The sequence below is a fragment of the Antedon mediterranea genome, chromosome 2 (genome assembly GCF_964355755.1).
Source record: "Antedon mediterranea chromosome 2, ecAntMedi1.1, whole genome shotgun sequence".
In the NCBI taxonomy this organism is placed as follows: Eukaryota; Metazoa; Echinodermata; class Crinoidea; order Comatulida; family Antedonidae; genus Antedon; species Antedon mediterranea.
In genome coordinates, this window is record NC_092671.1 from 34,868,483 (window position 1) to 34,888,580 (window position 20,098).

Sequence of the window (20,098 nt, forward strand, 5' to 3'; positions counted from 1 at the left end):
ACGGACATGATGATGTCATATCACTACCATATTTGGGCACATCACACTTTTTTTGTCTAGTTTGATAGTGTAGACAGAGCTTTAATGTTGTGAGCGCAAGATTCAGTTGCATGCCAGCGTTTTTGAAAATGGTTGTTGCACATCAGTAGTTGTGACATCATTGAGTGGTTGTTGTTGTATGTTAACAGTGCCTTCCCTGACACAATATTAACATATTTAAAGAAACCGATGATGTGATCACCTGCTTCCATGGATAGTTGCAATTGTTTTAATCTAGAGTTTACACCGAACCCAGATTCCGGTGGCTGGATAAAAAAATTACAAAAACTGGTTTGGTTAGCTTTTGATTTGTGATGACCGACGACCAAACTACGTCATATTGTGCACAATGGAAATATATGTTTGTGTGTCCTTGCTCCCCGCCTCGACTCATGTTTGATGGTTTCTGGGTCCAGACGATGACCGACCACACATCAAATGACCTGACCTAGGTTGGTCATTGATTTTCGCAAAACGAACGCTCCTTAATAATTTTTTTAAGATGTAAGAGTTTTTTCTGGCCACCAGACCATATTTAGACTCGGTGTGAACATAGCTTATGCTGATTCTTTTCTAAAGCTTGTCTACACTAACAAACTAGTTTAAGAAAAATAAATGTGATTTTCCCAAATATAGTAGTAATATACCCAAATATGGTAGCTATATGAGCTGTCCATATATGGGCACATCACATATTTTTTGTCACATAAATTTGATAGTGTAGACAGAGCTTTAAGCTGCCTTTTTACGATAGTTCTGTTTTAATCAAGTCCCTTTGTTTGTTTTTTTCACATGGTTTATCCTCTGGACAGACAAATCTTCAGGTTTGATAGTCAAATTCATAGATTTTTGTGGTTGGTTACGGCATAAATTAACACAAAACTTTAGACAAATATTTAGTTTTTTCTTCCGCTGTATGTATTTTATTAGATGTAGTCTGGTATTAATTTTAATAATTGTAATAATAGCAATGTCTCAATATAAGGTGATGGTGATAATGCAATTAGTTTATCAGTTTTAATAATAGTTATATGTAGAAGTATAATTATTATAATACAAACTAAATAGTTTAACTTTCGAATGCTTTGTTGTCTTAAACATTTTTTATGTATCTTCTCCATTAACAAGCTAAGCATAATTTTGACCTGGTAGCTTTCGGGCATTTTATAGCAAAATTAGACTCTCAAAATTATTTTCTTATTTTCTTATGTGTTCATTTTTGCAATAGCTCCCTCAACAAATATATAAAAAGTTTAAAATATGAGTCATTGAATACTTGGAAAATCATGGAATTTTACCAATTTTGTAGCTTAAAAGGTCATGGAAAGTTTGACTTTCATTAAAAAGTAAAGGAAAGTACCGTACTGACGCGGGTATAAGCCCATACTCGGGTATAAGCCCACCCCCGACTTTTGACTAATTTTCATGAAAAATGAGGCACTCGGGTATAAGCCCACCCATTAATTCGAAGATCTACAGTGTGTGTCGTAATACATTATTTTGTATTTGGCGACGTCCATACACTGAATACACCTACCTTTGATCATAACCAAGCTAGGCTAACATACGCTAGGCCATATGAGGCCTAGCGGTCCTGTTTTGTTTACACTCCATCGCGGTCGACGATCGCTTCACACACGACGCTACAAGTCGCCAAAACGGAAAACCACTATTTGGTATCGGCTGCCATAAACAAGCTTATTAAATTTCTTTGGTACATTTCTATTTAACGAACATTGTATACTTGCTTTTCTGCTTGATAAATTCTTGTTCAATTGATGTTTAAAATAAGATATTCTACGATAAATTACACGAACTATAAGCTTAATTTTCCAACACTGTACACCTCGTGTATTTAGAGGCAACGTCGTACACGTGAGGGCGCTCGCTCGCATGGTGGACACAGTGTACATGTGCTGTTTTTGACGATCTGCATTTTTGGATCCTTGGGTATAAGCCCATCCCTGCCCCCCCCCCCCCCAAACTTGACGTGATTTCATGTTCAAGGGGGGTGGGCTTATACCCGCGTCAGTACGGTAATGGCAAACAAAATATAATACACTGAAAAATATCTGCTTTTTTATTGGACGCCTGCAGTTTAGGACAATTATTTTGCTTTACTGACTTTCTATTCCACTCTTGTAAATCTGTTTCAAACATCAGGGAATTTTGGCTAAAAAAATAAATGGGAAGTCATGGAAATTAATTAACATTAAAGTGTATGAACATCATGTTGATTTAACAAAATATTTTTATTTTGTAGGAAGTGGCAAATGATCTAGCCAGAAGGAGTCTAGTGTCGTTAGGAAGGCTTGCTGGGTTCACATCAGGGGAGGAAAAGACACCAGAAAATTTACCAATTCAGAAATGTCTGAACATACTTTTAACACCATACCTTGCAAGGCAGCTAGGAACAGAAAATCCAAATGAGGTACGAGTAAAGGTTACTTTAGTCTGGCAGCTGCTTATGTGTTTGTGACGGACTCTATAGTTATAATGGTATAACAACTGATCTTCTATTTTGTTCAATTTATAGGTTCTAAAGGTTTTAAACAGTAACACAGAAAATCCATATTTAATTTGGGACAACTCAACAAGGGCAGAATTATTAGAATATTCTCACAGACACCAGACATCAAAACAAGTAAGATGATATTACTGATATCTTAAAATTGGACAAATTTTTTTTAAATAAAGTTGTAGAAATTCATTTTTATTTAAAAGTTGGACAAATACATTTTTATGTGAAAGTTGGAAAATTCATTTTTTTTTAAGATGGATAAATTAATTTTTATGTAAAACTAAAAGTTGGAGAAATTCATTTTTATGTGAAAGTTGGAGAAATTCGTTTTTATGTGGAAGTTAGAGAAATTCATTTTTATTTGAAAGTTATAACAATTTTTTTTTAATTTTAGGGCATTCCTAAGGATGAAATGGCAGCAGACTTCACATTCAGCGCCCATTCTAAGGAGTTGGTAATTGGTGAAATATTTGTGCGCGTGTTCAATGAACAACCTTCATTCCCATTAGAGGTAAGGCGTTTGTTGTTGTCTTATTAAGACGCGTCCTGCTTAAGGCGGTATTCCAAGACGCTTCTAACAATAAGCTGATCTAATTAGCGAACCATTATGAATATTCATTAGCTTGAGTAGACGAGCCTGATCCCTGCTCACTATTGTTCAGAGTTCACTGCAACTTGAACACCAAACTAGTTTAAAACGCACCTAGCCAAAACTGAAATTCCAGTCGCTTCAAGTCATGATTTCGATTGTCTAAAGTCATCCAACCTTCCGGCGAGTGTAAGATGGAGAGTCACTCTTTCGTAGATACATAGTATATGCCTCAAAGAAGATCGAAGATTACCTAGTAGACACAACCATGTCCGACGAATGATGACAATTGTTTAAATTGTTATTTTAAGAGAAAACGCAAAGTAAAATTAGATAGGTCTAGGTCTTAGTTTGAACTAAGACTTCATTAAAGCTTGGTTCCCACTTAGATGCAAAGACATAAGTGTGCCACAAGTAATTTGACCAATCACGATGCAGTGGATCATCCAATCTGTCACTACTGATTGGTCAGTCACTTGCATTGCGCCTACATTGTTGTGTTGCATTCAAATTAGAACCAAGCTTAAAAGATGTAGTCAAAGTTTGCAGTTCGACTAAATAAAGTCGGACTTTGTTGAGTTTACGATTGCTTGTACAATACATCTATAATGTGACCAATCAGATTACAACTAAACAGGCATGGCGTGGCATGCATCTTACACTTTTTGATGGACATACATACACAGAAGATTATGTCTGATTTAAACATTTGCATTTTAACTAAAATGACATCATTTTTTTTTTTCAGTTTTACTTTCGAGCTATGGCTAAAGTTTGTTTAAGAATATGACCCTTTGTTACTGAAACTAAAATTGTTCATAAACAGATAAATTTCAAGAAAGAAAAAAATGTTTTCATTATATTAATTATGACTTTTTCCACCAGGATCCAAAAGCATTTACAGTCAGCCTTCTGGACTACCTAGGCTCCATGGCCCAGTACTTGCACTCACTCATGGCCCTTACCTCAAAGGATGTTGATACTAGCAAGAACAGTCAGCAAGCATCAAGGCTAACCAACTCAGAGATGGCGCTAGAGGGCCTTCGCAACGTCATCAGGAACAACCCTGGAACAGAAGCTAAATGTATAGGACATTTTAAATTGCTCTTTTCACTTTTAAGGATAACTGGTGCTGCTAAACTTCAACAATTAGCATTAGAGGTATTTTAATATTTTACTATTTATGATTTTAGTATAATAATCAGGTCATTGGAAGTTTCTTGGAATCAAAATAAAAGTTCTTTAAATTGTTTCCTTTTTATCAAATCTCTACATTAATTTTTGAACTCATGTATGATTCTATGCTGATGGCTTTTAACTGAGCATTTTTAATGCAATCTGGCTTAGGTACAAAAAACATAAAACTTAAACTTTGTTTAATGAGGGTGACTCATAACAGCTGAGGCTGACATGCATAAGGCCCTCAAATCAAATAAAAAATGGGACTGATACAAACATGAAAAACAAGAAAAAAAATGGAAAAAATTAAGTATGTATATCATTGAGAAAACCAATCACCTCAAAATTTATTTTACAACATGCGTTATTTTGATCATGTTATAGGTGATATGCAGTGTGACTAGTAGTAAGGATTGTGTGGACAACATCGCCGATTCAAATGTCATGGCATATCTCCTACTGGTTCTTCACTCGTTACCTACGGGGCGACTGACGGCATTAGAAACCATGTATGCCCTTATGTCAAATACGAAAATTGTCAAAGAGTCAATTAGTAAAGGTACGAACGATTTTTTAAATTAATATAAAATAAAAAGGGTCTATGGGAATATTTTTGTTTTGGGACAGTTTTCCTCTTCGAAGAGGAAACTATTGTTCAAACCAAATTAAATTAGGCTTCATAGATTGTGAATACAATAATTTATTTATTATTTATCATTAACTAAATTTGTATTAAATCTATTGTTTATTTTTTTTAATGATTTTGTTATTAAATATTTTTATTTATAGGTATTATCATCTATTTACTGGACATGTTCTGTAATTCAACGAATCCAACAGTTCGTGAGAAGACCGCGGAACTGCTTGCCAAGATTATGACGGACAAGCTGATGGGGCCTCGTATCAGAATACTGTTGTCAAAGTTCTTACCGCCTGTGTTTATGGACGCTATGAGAGACAGTCATGAGGCCAGTATACACATGTTTGAAGGTAATGGTACAGTATTAATAAAACAAGGATGCAAATGAATATAAACATTTCTTTTTCATCAAACCAATGGTAAAATACGAAATTAGATGGTAAAATACAAAATTAAATAGTAAATACCTCATTTCATTTCAAATAAACATTTATTTTCTTCCTTTAAAATCATATAAAATAAACAAAAATAAGTAACATATTAAGAGTACATTTTAAAAAGACTGAGAAATCAATTAAAAACTTTTTATTTTTTTAGGTGTTCATGAAAATCCTGAGTTAATCTGGAATGAAGAAGCACGAGAGAAAGTGTCGTCAGTTGTCAAAAAGATGAAAAATGAGTAAGAAATAAAAAATATCAATGGCCCATGCTCTTGTCATACTGTACTATCAATAATCATCAATGAATAATATAATCCCCATTTAATATAATGATAATTAAAACATTCCTTATTAAACAGCGCAGTGTACTGCTGGGTTTCCCATTGCACACTATTCAGGCCTACAATGTTGCACAACAATAAAAAAAAAACATAGTACCTTCAATCTTTGATGTGGCACTGAAAACGTACCGTGCGATAGGACCTTCAATCTTTGAAGTGAACATGGAACATATAACTGCAATAGGACCTTCAATCTTTAAAGTGGCATGGAAAACGTACCATGCGATAGTACCTTCAACCTTTGAAGTCGCACAGAAAACGTACCATGCAATAGTACTTTTAATCTTTAAAATAGGCACAGAAAACTATCCATGCAATAGTACCTTCAATCTTGCACGGAAATCAACCAAGCAAATGGATTCCATATATTATTTTGATGTGCAGAATTGAAAACCTTATTCTTTATTCTTTTATTTTATAGTCATTTTAATACTCAAAAAGACAACCCAGATGCTACGTGGAAGGTAAGTACTGGAATATATAAGTTATTTGTGTACATTTACACTTTAAGCTAGTTACTGTTGCGTGTGGGATCACGATAAAAGACAAGGTTTGTGATCAAAACACAATAATTCGTAGGTTCGCGATCAAACAATGCCCCATGATGATTGCGTCACCTGCTTTTAATCAGTCGTAATTAAATCATTACTATTTACTAGCTACCAGAAGAATTCGCCGTGGTATACACGGATGTGGAAGGAGAGCTGATGATTGCTGGCGTATTTATCCGTCTGTTCATCTCGCAACCAAGCTGGGTTCTTAGGAAACCACGAGAATTTATGGTAGAACTATTTGAAAAGTTTACAGAATTAATTACAAAGAACAATCCAGATGTGAGTTAATTGATTTTCATTGATATATAGTAGAACCCCTCTTATGGAACATCTCTTTGCAGAGGACATCCCATTAAGGGGACATATATTATACACTATGACGAGTGGCGTAACGCAGGGGCCTGAGGCTCCTAGCTTAGGAACCCCAAGTGGCCCTCAACTCTGGAAGCCTTGGGTGTTTTTAGCCTTTTTCGACATATTTTAATGCCTGGGCACTGCTTAGGGCCCCCATAAGATCCGGGGCCAGTAAGCGCTCATAGCCGTTCCACCACTGACTGACCAACCCTTAGTCATAGGATGCTATATTAAGGGTACACTCCTATTAAGGGAACACATTTGGGAAGTGTAAAAAACAAATGCAAGTTTGATTGTAATGAATTTGTTTTTCTTTTATATTTATTCAAGAAAATGTTTTATTGTTTTAAAGGGCCAAGTATTAGAGGCAGTAACAACAGCCATGGTAAACTTCTTCATTGCACAGCCTACCTACGCTGAGCAAGTACCACAGCTAGGCCACATTCCAACGATCTTTCATGCCATGGGATCACGTAATAGCGCCATTCCAAAGTCAAGTATGCTGGTGGTTCACAGACTAGTTGAAAGCGAGGCAAGTAATAGTTTAATTTTGCTCACATTACCATGAACAGTTTACTCGATATTCAGTATATCAATGGTTCAGATATGGAAAGCAATTGAGGATGATGATTGATTTACGAAAAAACGCTTCCTTGATAATTCTATCAGACTTTTTAGGAATTGTTCATCAGAGTAATTTTGTAGCTCTGTTGTATAATTTAGATATTGGGTTTTTTTTATATGTCTTAATAACATTTTTTTGCACTTGTATATCAAATGAATTTCCTTTTTGACAAAGAAAATGAACTATGTATCATATTACATACACAGATAAAGAAAAAAAATAAATTTCTGTTTACATGTAGCCTACATAATGATGAGGAACAATGTGAATTCATCTAATTGTTGTTTATCATCTGTAGTATGAATGGGCATTAAAAGTGCTAACAAAAAAGAAATTGCACAGTACAGTATTTTGTTATTGCTATGTATTTATTTTAGTTTACAAAAATGCAAATTGCTTTATAAAGCACACAAAATGTTAACAGAAATAGGATACAAATTGTATTATACAAATACACAATCAATATTTTTATAAACAAATTGCAAAATATTGTTTCAAGATTTGAATTTCGAAGAAATGTTAGTAAATTTAAGATTTGCGGTATAGCATGTAATTCCTAATATGGAAGTAAGCTCTCAACTTTGTAATATTTCCTTTTTAGGAGTTAAATCGTAAACCGCACCCTTATTGAAAAATAGTAATAATTGAACTGCCTTATAAATCAGGTCATTACAATTGTATGTCAATACACTCAAACTGAACTGGCTTTTATTCAAAACTGGAAACTTTCCCAAAACTAGAATTTTCTTTTTTGTGGGTCCTACAACTTAATAAAGACAAAAAAATGCTAAAACATTCAGAAACCCCAACTGAATTATGGACCCATAGTGTCTGGTTTTGGGAATGATGACTGTATTAATAATCAGAGACTTTGGCCCTTAATTAATGTATACTCTCAGCCAGTGTTCTTAAATGTTAAAACATAAAGAATCAATACTTAGTTAGTCTTAATTATTTTTAAACAATATAATAGTATCTATTTATTAAATAGCTTTAAAAGTAAACATAAATATACAAGTTACAGTACATAAGAAACAACAAACCATTGGCTAACTCTATATTTTACTCAATAAAATAGAATTGATGTTATTGTCTGTTTCTTAAATCTTGCATTTGTGACCAACAACTGATAAATTTATCACCTGTTATCAATTTAGGCGTGCGTGCGAAGCATGGCACAAAGTGACTGTATCGGTCCATTAATGGTGGGAATGAGAAAGAGGCCAGACCAAACTGGGGTAGCCTGTGAAGCCATGCATAAAATGTTCCAAAGAAATTACCCAGAACTTGTAGTACAAGTAAGTTGTATTATTTTGCTCATATTAGAATAACAATCAGGTAAATATGTATCCTGTGCTGTATCTACCCTGTTTTTAGGTCACCCAAATAAACACATTTATTTTCAAGACAATCATTAAAAAAAAATAAGATATAAGATAATATATTTTATCGTCTTTTTATTGCCATTATGTTACTTATTTTATTTAAATTCCTTTTTTTTTTTTTTAAATGTAAAATAACGAATGCAAATATGGTTTTAAAGACATAAAAATCAATCATTTTATGTACAGTATATACAGCAAATGTTTTTATTACAACTACTTTTAACGTTGTAACATATAAACGAGAGGGAAAAATATGCTTAAAAAATATATAGAGCATGATAATAAAAGTGGGACGAACCCACACAAGACAAAAAAAAATATACATTTGAATGTGAAAAATTGCATTTAAATTTTAAAATGTAGGCATGTTAAAAGTCATCAGTGTAAAATATGTGATAGGAAAAATTCAGATACAAACACTAGAAATTCATGTAGTCACTTAAAGATGTATTTCCCCCTTAAAAAATAATTCTTAAAATAATTTTTGTTGTTGAATTTGCATTTTAATGTCACATAATAGCTATCCATTTTGACCAAACATTGGATCGAAAAATTTTTATTTGCCTGAAAAAAACTGTAATTTAAAGCAAAAAAAATAGTCAAATTGGCTGCCAGCCAATGGAATTTAACAATTAATTTTATCATTTTATAAATGAAAACATTAATTTCTTTCTTTTTTTCTACGGAAGTGATTAACTTTATTAGAACTACAAAATAACCTATTCAAAGTCTGATTTAATTTTCATATTTTTTGGGGGACAATACATCTTTTGTACATGTACAGTATATTATATAAAAACTATTTAGTATACTAAACAGGAGATTCAAGTTTATTTACAGGTAAACATAAAAGGACATTTTTCACCAAATGAAAGATGGGTTTAAAAATGTAATGTTTTTCGGTTTAGGCCCTTGAACGTGACCTGATACCCTTCCTATTAACGTTACTTGAGAGTGGTATGCGAGAGCTACCAAACCCAGCAGGTATCAAAGCGCAGATTGTCAAGTCCATCAAGGCCATGCTGACTTGTTTGGAGAATGGTGAAAAAGTAGGCTTTAAATATACATTTTTACTTTTTGCAACTTTTTGATATAGGTTGTAAAGGCAGGCACAGACGAGCGGTAATGGTAAGCCTTAAATGGCAAGCGAAAATATAGAATCTATGTTATTTCTTATGACCATTTACACAAAACGCAGAGCGAATGGGCGGGTTGAACAGAAACCTGCTCAGGATAGATAAAGACAAGCACATTGTTTTCTGCTTACCGTTACTACTCGTCTGTGTGAATTGGTCTTTATGTTTTAAATCTTTACCTGTTTCTTGTTAAGTTTGATAGCATTAATATAAAAATGTTCATTTTTCTCTGGGTCATCTTTTTTCTTTTGACCATCTTTTTTGTCTCGATCATCTGTTTCCTCATGATCATCTCTTTCGTCTCTATCATCTTCTTTCACATTCATTGCCATGTAATCATACACATTTTGTGTGACCTTGTCTTCGTTGCCTATATTGTCATTAGGTCTCATGGCCATGTAATCATACACATTTTGTGTGACCGTGTCTTCGTTGCCTATAGTGTCATTAGGTCTCATGGCCATGTAATCATACACATTTTGTGTGACCGTGTCTTCGTTGCCTATAGGGTCATTAGGTCTTATGGCCATGTAATCATGCACATTTTGTGCAACCATTTCTTCGTTGCTTTTAGGGTCATCGGGCCCTGTGTTCATATCGATTGGTTGGTTGTTTATATCTGTTACTTCAGTGATTCGTGTCATCCTCATATCGTCTCTGTCAGACATCTGGTTAGAATTTCTCTTGTACAGTAATGAGATTATTAGGAGTAATAGTAAAATAAAAATAACTGTACCTAGAGAGAGGCCAACGACCAACAACCTAGTGGGTTCGCCGAGTGTTTTGGATTGCCCTTCTATTTTTAACCTTGATGGTTCTATTTCACATGTTTTTGTGACATTCTCATTCCAAATTACCCTACATTGAAATGTAGCATTTAAATCCTGTTGTTTAACAGTGAAATCAAAGTACAGCGTGTATTCTTTGAAATTATCCTCACCGCTATAATATACTTCAATCTGAACCTGTTGTTCATTTCTCCACCATTCAATGCTCATTTTTGGATAGCCTATCATAGATGTACAGGAAAATGCAACTTTCTGCCCGATTAAATATTTCTGAAAACTGGTAGCATCACAAATAGGATATTGCGCTGGTGGAGGATAATCAACTAACAGAACAATATTTCCGTAGGTGACTAAGTCACTATATGCACTACTGGTATGATAGGTATTACAAGTATAACAATTTCGATGAAGATATTGTCCAAGTCCTTCTTTAATCCATATTGTCAGTTCTGCTTCAGTGGAGTTGTTAACAGAGTAGGCCTGTGCTTCTTGGCTAAAGTCAGTTAGTTTGCCTTCCATATAAATTTCACCAATACCGTGACATTTATGCCATGAAATAGTGTGTTCTGAGGTTGTAGCTCCTGTACAGTTCAGGTCAATTATATCACCTTCAGGGACACGTACGTATACAGACTTGTACGGATTTTTTGGAGGATTAACTGTTTTTCTCGTTTGAGCTTCAGTCATTTGTAATGCAGTGAGTAAAATCATCAACACAATATTTACAATTTTGCCTCTTGCCATGACTGCAGGTTACCGTATGTTAATCTAAATTGAATTTGAAAAGCTTTTAATTACAGTATTATAAATATTTCTTTAAATGGAATAGTTTTTTTTTAAATATATTCTGCAAATATACTTCTGAAATACACCATTGGTTTGTAGAATTTTGTTGGTCTTTATTTCCTTCCTTACTCTGATGATAAATTGATTATTTTATCATAAGGAACACCTTTTTCTGAGTAATTTTCAACAAGACAAGGCCATATACATGGCTGCAGTCGCGTGCTCAAGTTAGTGTTTACCGACCGAACAACATAGAGAGCTGCGTTGCATGCGACTAAAAATACTGTAAACTTTGTAACAGTTTTTAATCAGTTCAGTTAATTAATATGTTTTCCTCTTAAATATACATATATGAATGTAATCATGTGTTACCCAGCTTTACCCATTGCTGCATACTAATATACGCCCGGTAAATCAAGTAAAATAAGTCTTAGTTTATGTATAGCATCGTGGGTTTGTCTTGTGAATGGAATTGCCACCATTAAGAAGGATAGTGAATGAATTCACTTGTGGTTATCCTTGGTAATTTGCCTGAAATGTGAATAAAAAAAAATAAATAAAAAAAAAATAAATAATGTTTTTATGATATGAATTACTACAAAATACATGTTATTAAGTAGTACATGTAAAGGTGTAAATAAAGAATATTCACTGTAAAGCAATATTAAATTTGGGTATCTTGTTTATTATTAATACTTGCAGTGTGATGAAAAATAAACTAAGTTTTGTGTTTTTTAATATAGATCCAGCAATTACTAGACAAATCAGATGTATGGGCAGCCTACAAGGACCAAAAACATGATCTCTTCATTTCAGAATCAGCTGTATCTGGTTATTTAACAGGTAACAAACTAAACTGATTTGGCATCTCTTGTACACCATACTCACCTAATGTATTCTATATTTTTTCTTTGATAAATTTATATGAGCTTTTTATGACTTTTTCCTTTAATACTTTTTATATTTTGTTGTTTATATTTGTATGGACGCACCATCCTTACACTCAGTAGAGCGGGGCCATTTAAACATTTTTAGTTCATAACTAAATTCATTTTGTTTTATTAAAATAACATTAACAGATTTCATATTTATTTTAGTAGTCTACCACAATTATTAATGTAAAGCATTATTTTTTTTGTATGAATTTATTTTATTTTGGATGTAAATTCCGTTTCTCTTTGGAATGCGTTGCCTATTGACATCCGTCAGGCAACTTCCTCCAGTGTCTTCAAATCTCTCCTCAAAACCCACCTTTTGAATTTTTATTTTCTAAATTGTTCTGTCTTTGTAAAGTGCATTGAGGCTTTCAGCATAATGCGCTATATCAAGTACCAATTATTATTATTATTTTTAATATTTAATTCACTTCTGGTTTGTGCTTGTACATGTTTCCTAAGTTGATAACGTTTTAAATTTCTCAATCTTCTTTTTTCACCACTAGGCCCTGGAGTTGCAGGCTACCTCACCCAAGGTCCGACCCAAGTATCAAGTAAACCACCACCAATGGACACAAGTCAAGATGAAATCCAAAGCTAAGTCCACCTGCAATATGCAAATTAGTATAATTTTTAGTTGTGTTTGAATGGAAACTTTGATAGTTATTTGGAAACTATTTATTGTAAACATAAATAGTAGGGTTTTGCAAATACTAAAATAGAAGAATCACATTTAGGAAAAATCAACTAAGATATTAAACTATTATTTATCTGTTTTTATTTGTGAAACATTTCTTCAGTGCTAAATACTTGTAATAATTAAAAAAAACATATTAGTTATTTCCTTTTCAGAAATCACATTGTGTAACGCAAACCTTGTTTGTTAATTCACCATGTAAACATTTAAAAAATAGTAAATTGTTATTTCTATACAACTTTAAATAGCAATTTTTAAACTAGTTTAAACCTGAACAAAACACAAATGGAATTGATAAAGGTTTCATATACCGTACATTCTTCTTAATTAAATAATGTTATACTTTTCATATAATATGTATTCAAAAGAAGAGATCTGAACGAGTATTGAATATTAATATAAAAAAATATTATAACTTTAGGTGAAAATATTCATCCAGTTTGTAGATTCAGTTATTGAATCTACAAACTATTAAGAAACCGAAGAAACATCTTGACTCGTCGGTGCTGTCTGAGTTTAATATATCTTGAAATAGTGTCCGGCGTAGTTTTTAGGTCATTGGGAGAACTTTAAACATGTTTAATTTTCACCTGATGAGACGAGTCCTCGGGCGGGCCTCATCATACGACGCTGTCTGAGTTGGTCTTTACTGATTTTACTGACATTCTTGACGATGTTGGTGAGTTGAGGCCTATCCGATTAAAGTGGTTGGCTTAACAGTAACTATTGAAATTTTATTCTTAACGATGTGCTTAATTATTTTACTGAAATTCTAATCTTAATTGGACGTTATCATTATAGGAATCGATAAATTGTTGCATCCTTTCAATAGATAGCTTTTCGTTCATGAACAATCTAGGAACTAGTTACTTCATGTTTGTGTACGTGTGCATGCAAGGACATTGGGATGTGGTTCTTCACTTCTTTGAAACAGTGGTTTATAGGTCAAGGAGACAACCAGCCACACATCACTGCATAGGTCGTAGGTCATTGCAATTTAATGCTCCTTATTCTCCAGTTTCCTGGTTTAATATTTGGAATTTCAATAAACGTACTATACACATATTTAATAAAATATTAACATTACTTTAAAATTATAAACTGGAAGAAAATTGAGTATCCAACATTTTGAAACTATGACCTAATAATTTATGTTTGCAAATGAGAAATGTAGTTATTATGTTCTATAGAAGCTAACATTCCATCGTGATTTAGTGGTAAAGTTTTTATTCAAATCTAGCATCAAAACTCATTGCAGATTTACATTAGTTACATTATGTAAATTAGTATGCTGATTTGTATGCAAATGTGTATCATAATTTCTATGCTATATATAGTATCACAACGCCCTTATATCTCGTCTGTATAGATTTTACTGATATAAATCATACTTATGCAAATTAGTATGTTAATGACTATACAAATCAGTTAACTAACCTGTAAATTATACTAATGAGACGATGTTTCAATGTTAAAATTAATAATCATGTGACCTAGTATAAACACAATTTTTTGTGGAAAATTTTAAGATAGATTTTATGTAAACAGTAAATTCTCTAATAAAAACACAACATAATTATGTACATTATTATTTTGTATATTCAAAGCAATTGAAATTATATTTTTGAGCACCTATAAACAATTATATGTTAATAATTATAATGGATGTGTATCTATATCTAGTCTATCATTTGTTAATTTATGTTTTATTGACTAAATAGTATATTGTTGTTATTATAATTATATCTGAGTTTTTTGTTGTTATTGATTCAGTAGCCTTCATTTTAGTGTTTTTATGGATTTATTTGTCAATTTTAAGCATAAGGATAAACTTTAAAATATATCCTATATGACCATAATACTAGTTCTTCAATTTTGCCAGGGAGTTTTAATTATTGGCTATTCAAAGTCAAACAGCAACATGTATTGTTGTGTATGTTTTTTATTTAGCCAATCAAAATTATAATAATAATAATAATTCATTAAAAAGATTCATTCGGTTGGTATTGGAAATAAATTATAATAGTTAATTATATCTCAACCGTAATAGTAGTAGCAAATAACGATTATTATTTGCTACTACTATTACGGTTGAGATATAATTAACTATTATAATTTATTAATAATAATAATAATAATCGGTTACTGCCCTAGATACAAAAATACACATACCAAATTATTTTTCTGTCCACCATATAGATAAAAATAATAGCATGTAACTAATTTTTCTTTCTAGGCAATTGAGCATGTTATGTTCTTTTTAAAAAATACTAAATTAACAGCTTATCATTAATAAAATGAATGTGAATCAAAAGTTTTAAGAAAACAATGTTTGTTTAAAGGTTCTTGTATTTTTGAGTAAAAAATAAATTAATAGACAACAGAAGGAATAATGTTTAACATTGTCAATAGTACCTTTCTATTGACTATGGTTTAGAATCAGTCGTGTGAGATAAGATAGTTGGAGGAAGAGGAGGTTGTACTATGGTTATAGCAATGTTTTCTAACAAAAGTGTTCCTAAAACTGAACAAACTATATCTGTTAAAATTAACTCAATGCCATAATCATCTCCGGTATTAAAAATCATCTGATATTTATTATGAAATCTCAATTTTTATTTCATTATTATATGCTGAATTTATTATTTTTCCTTTTTTGTTTACATATAAGTATATAGCAATTTATATAGTAGTGTAAATTGTAGTTTAAAATATATTGTGTTTATTATTGATATAGATAAATGTCACATAAGAATAACATATTTTATACAGATTCACAAATAATGGTATAGTCCTATTTTTAATGATGTTAAAAATGTTATGTTTGGTTTTTTGTTATATGGTATGACATTACTAAATGTCTTCCAATATTTGCTTGATAAATGGAAGTACTAGATAGATTATAAATTAGATAGATTACTCTTATTAATTGTATTGATAAAGAAGACAATATGACATGCTATATCATGTGTATATAATGTATAATTTTGAAAATTAAAATATAAAGAAAGCCATGTCACCATTAATTCATAATTTTTATGAATAAAACATATTGTATGCCAATTGATTGTATAAATATATGTTTGATTCATTGTTTTGATGATTTTTTTTTGCTCATTTTTTCTTTTATTTGTCCAAAATATTTGCCCTCGGAGCTTTTAACCACTTTTCTATGAATCTCAATACTGCACCTTTTCTATAGATGATCATTAAGCCCTGATCCTGTTCATCATCCCTTAAGCCCTGACCCTCTTTCTCATCCCATTAAGCCCTGAACCTCTTTCTTAATCCCTTTAAGCACTGATACTCTCTTTGTCATCCCCTTAAGCCCTGATCCTTATCCTCTGAAACCCTGATTATCATCCTCTTAAGCCCTGATCCTCTTCCACTGAAGCCCTTATCCTTATTCTCTTAAACCCTGATCATCATCCTCTTAAGCCCTGATCCTCTTCCACTGAAGCCCTGATCCTCTTCCTCCTAAGCCCTCATCCTTATCCTCTTAAACCCTGATCCTCATCCTCTTAAGCCCTAATCCTCTTCCACTGAAGCCCTGATCCTCATCCTCTTAAGCCCTGATCCTCTTCCACTGAAGCCCTGATCCTGATCTTCTTAAGCCCTGATCCCATCCTCTTAAACCCTGATCATCTTCCCTTTAAACCCTTATTATCCTACTCATCACCTGTTTTTTTTTTCTTTTATTTTAAAGACATAGGTTTGTCCAGCTCATACAAGACTATATATGAGATAAACTAATGAAGAGAGACTCGAAGCTGTGCCAATTATATTGGTATATGTTGTGTTGTCTGCCTTTAATAATAAGTACAAGACAATTGGGCTATATGATATTATTTGAAGCACAGGTCCTGCAACCAGAGTATTTTTTCTCCGGAATGAGAAGTTTCTTCGAGAAGTACTGCATAATTTCCATTTCTAATTTTCCATTTTGAATTTAACGATGGTAACAATTTAGTTCTAGTACATGCCTTAATAGTAGATTTAGGTTACTCAATTGGAGTCCTCTAAAAAAGATACCAAAACATTTTCATGTAAGCCTATTTTATTTGCAGATTATTCAAAAGCTATTTTCAGGGGTTTTTTTGCAGAATATTCATGAGGCATTTCCTCAGACTTCCAGGTCCGTGTAAGTAATAATATCTAAGTTTGTATGAAATAAACACACATCTCAATGATTAGCCTCCATTTCTTGTTTTTTACTGCAAAAATCTCCAAATGCAAAGATTCATCAGATTAATTATGGTATGATGCGAAAGAAGTATACAGTTTTTGTCATTGCGATCGAAGAAATGTCCTGACCATTGCATTGATCATAATATTATGTTGTTTAAACATTTGCACGTCGAAGAAATGCTAATAAGGTCATGGTTTGCGGTATAGCATGTAATTCCTAATAAGGAAATAAATTCTTAACTTCACCTTTTTAGGAATTAAATTGTATTTGGTTTTTACTATGACGCAATTCAAGGACGTAAAGTGCAATGCAAGTAATTTGACCAATCATAAGCAATGGATTATACAAACTTTGGTTTGTCATTGGTCAACATGCTTGCTTTGCACGTATGTGTAAGTCTGCATACGTTGTCTCTTAATAAATCATGTTTTTCAGATGATCTGTCAATACATTCAAGTAGTCCAAAACCAAACACGTTAATAGTTTGATTTTTCTGTTGAACTCCATTTTGCTCACTAACATGAAAAATCTGTATATGAGTGATAAAGGAAGATAAAATTTACACACAGTACGTATTTGCTACTTAATTGCTTTATGTTTATTTTGGTTTACGAAATGTCCATAGAAATGTCCATAGAAATAGCAGAACAAAGTATTTACAATATGCAATCAATATTTTTAGTGGTTAAACAAATTTATAACATTTTTTTTTCTTATATTTTTACTTTTTGTATAATATTGTGCTTATAGTTTAAATTAATTTCACCATTCCATAATTTAATTAGTATAAAACTATAATGAGATTGAAGCCATGATTCGTTAATATTCCTGATCACAATAAAATTACACTCTATTTTGTTTAAAAATAAATTTTTAATAAATAAAATAGATCATACAGTATATCATGTAGTTGAACAACCAGCTACTAGCATGCCTAGATAAAGTCTACAATTGCCAGTGGCCATCAGTGGTATCAATCAATAGAAAGAGCATACAAATTGTATTAAACAATAGGCAATCAATAATTTCATAATTACAGTATTTTATATACAAACAGTTTTAAATTTCGAGAGAAATGCTAATAAAAATGATTATGGTTTGCAGTGAAACATGTAATTCCTAATACGTCGTGAGGTGGTTTCCCGAATGATCGTAAAATCAAAACGGTACTGGTTATGACCAATTAGACAATTCTTGTCACCAACTAGTCATCCGTTCATAGAAGTACTGATGTAGTAGCCTACCTGTACGGTGACCATAGAATGTGACCCGAGACATGACTAACTACGACTTTTAGATGATAGAAAGTTGAGAAAAAATTTGTTACGAGTAGTTGTACGATATGAAGATGTTGATTACAATATGTTAAAGATGTAAAACATACTACACTAGGCGTATAAACAGTAATGTTTGTTTGTAAAAACAATTTTATGTTAAAAGATATAAGGAAGAAAAGCAAAGAGATTGTGGAGCGGCTGTACCTGAATATACAATACAAGTATTGTAAGGTTAAAAACTAGAAATTTAGCCGATCTTGTCAAAGGTCAAGCGCCTTCAGCCTGCCACGTTTCGATATTCGATATTGAACTTGACCTGACATGGTTCCACAATAATTTTATGTTAAAAGATATAAGGAAGAAAAGCAAAGAGATTGTGGAGCGGCTGTACCTGAATATACAATACAAGTATTGTAAGGTTAAAAACTAGAAATTTAGCTGATCTTGTCAAAGGTCAAGCGCCTTCAGCCTGCCACGTTTCGATATTCGATATTGAACTTGACCTGACGTGGTTCCACAATATCTTTATATGAAAAATTTGTAGAGTGGATAGAAAATTATTAAAAGGTTATTGTTAAACTGTTTTTAATATACGTTATTCGTTTTAATGTTAAACTATGTTTTTTTCATACCAAGCCTACCACACCCTTAAAAAATAGTGAATAATTCAGGTCTTTTGTCCAAAGACTCAAAAAGGTGTTCAGAACAAAACATTCTTTAAAAACCAGAATTCTTCTAATCCTACTTCTTTCTACAAAATGTCTAGAAAATTAAACTGAATTATGGGATATGTTCAAGATGTCAAATTGTGTCAAAGCTAATCAGAGACTTTTTTTGTCTACCATTCTTTTGTCTATTCTATGTGTGGTAGGGAAAAGAGGAAACAACATAATCATCTTAATTAATTAAAAAAAATATAATATTATTTAATTAAATCTAAGCTTTAAGCAAACATACATATACAAAATACACAAGATGATACACGATTTAGGCACTTTTTAAAGACTAACACACAGATATACCCACCTATAGTCATCATCGGTTAGATGGAGAGCAAAAGAAGAAGATATGTTTTTTCAGTTTCAAAAGGCAAATACATAGCCAAAAAATGTTGTTATTGTTTTTAAGCGTAGGCTAGGCTAGGCTAGGCTAGTCCTACTATAACAAAGTTCAGAATAAAAAAAAAACAATATTAATCACTATAAGCTTGGATGTTGTCAAATGATTCATGTGAAGTTAGGCTTCACTACTAAGTAGTAGTATATCATGCAAGCTTATTGTTTATTGAACACCGTACACATATTCTGTTCACATTATTTTAACAACCTCATACACATCTTCGATCATTTTTTTGTTGCCTTTAGCGGTTGGTTTGTTGTATATGTCTGTTACTTCAGTGATTACTGTCATCTTTTGATCATCTTTGTTTGTCATCTGGTTTGAAGGATTTCTCTTGTACAGTAATGAGATTATTAGGAGTAATAGTAGAATAATAATAACTGCACCTAGGGACAGTCCAATGACCAAGGTCCTTGTCGTTTCAATGCACGGGGTCTCTGATGTTGTAATTGTTGTCTCTGGTGTTGAGGTCATACTCTTCGGTGTTGTGGTCACTGTCTCTAA

The 20,098-nt window shown here is 32.3% G+C and overlaps 2 protein-coding genes across 3 annotated transcripts in view; one reads left to right on the forward strand and one right to left on the reverse strand.

Moving 5' to 3' along the window:
• LOC140040869 (dnaJ homolog subfamily C member 13-like) overlaps window positions 1-13,110 on the forward strand; it is a 43,715-nt gene extending 30,605 nt beyond the window's left edge. The window contains exons 40-53 of the mRNA XM_072087118.1: window positions 2,303-2,470; window positions 2,576-2,683; window positions 2,955-3,071; window positions 4,035-4,310; window positions 4,713-4,887; window positions 5,118-5,318; window positions 5,566-5,647; window positions 6,171-6,213; window positions 6,409-6,582; window positions 7,010-7,189; window positions 8,440-8,580; window positions 9,576-9,716; window positions 12,121-12,220; window positions 12,819-13,110. Coding sequence (XP_071943219.1) covers window positions 2,303-2,470; window positions 2,576-2,683; window positions 2,955-3,071; window positions 4,035-4,310; window positions 4,713-4,887; window positions 5,118-5,318; window positions 5,566-5,647; window positions 6,171-6,213; window positions 6,409-6,582; window positions 7,010-7,189; window positions 8,440-8,580; window positions 9,576-9,716; window positions 12,121-12,220; window positions 12,819-12,913 — 2,001 coding nt within the window. The 3' untranslated portion in view covers window positions 12,914-13,110. The remainder of the gene's footprint in view (window positions 1-2,302; window positions 2,471-2,575; window positions 2,684-2,954; window positions 3,072-4,034; window positions 4,311-4,712; window positions 4,888-5,117; window positions 5,319-5,565; window positions 5,648-6,170; window positions 6,214-6,408; window positions 6,583-7,009; window positions 7,190-8,439; window positions 8,581-9,575; window positions 9,717-12,120; window positions 12,221-12,818) is intronic.
• Window positions 1-20,098, reverse strand: part of LOC140040870 (uncharacterized) — a 229,755-nt gene that overhangs the window by 96,991 nt on the left and 112,666 nt on the right. The gene's annotated exons all lie outside the window — the stretch shown is intronic.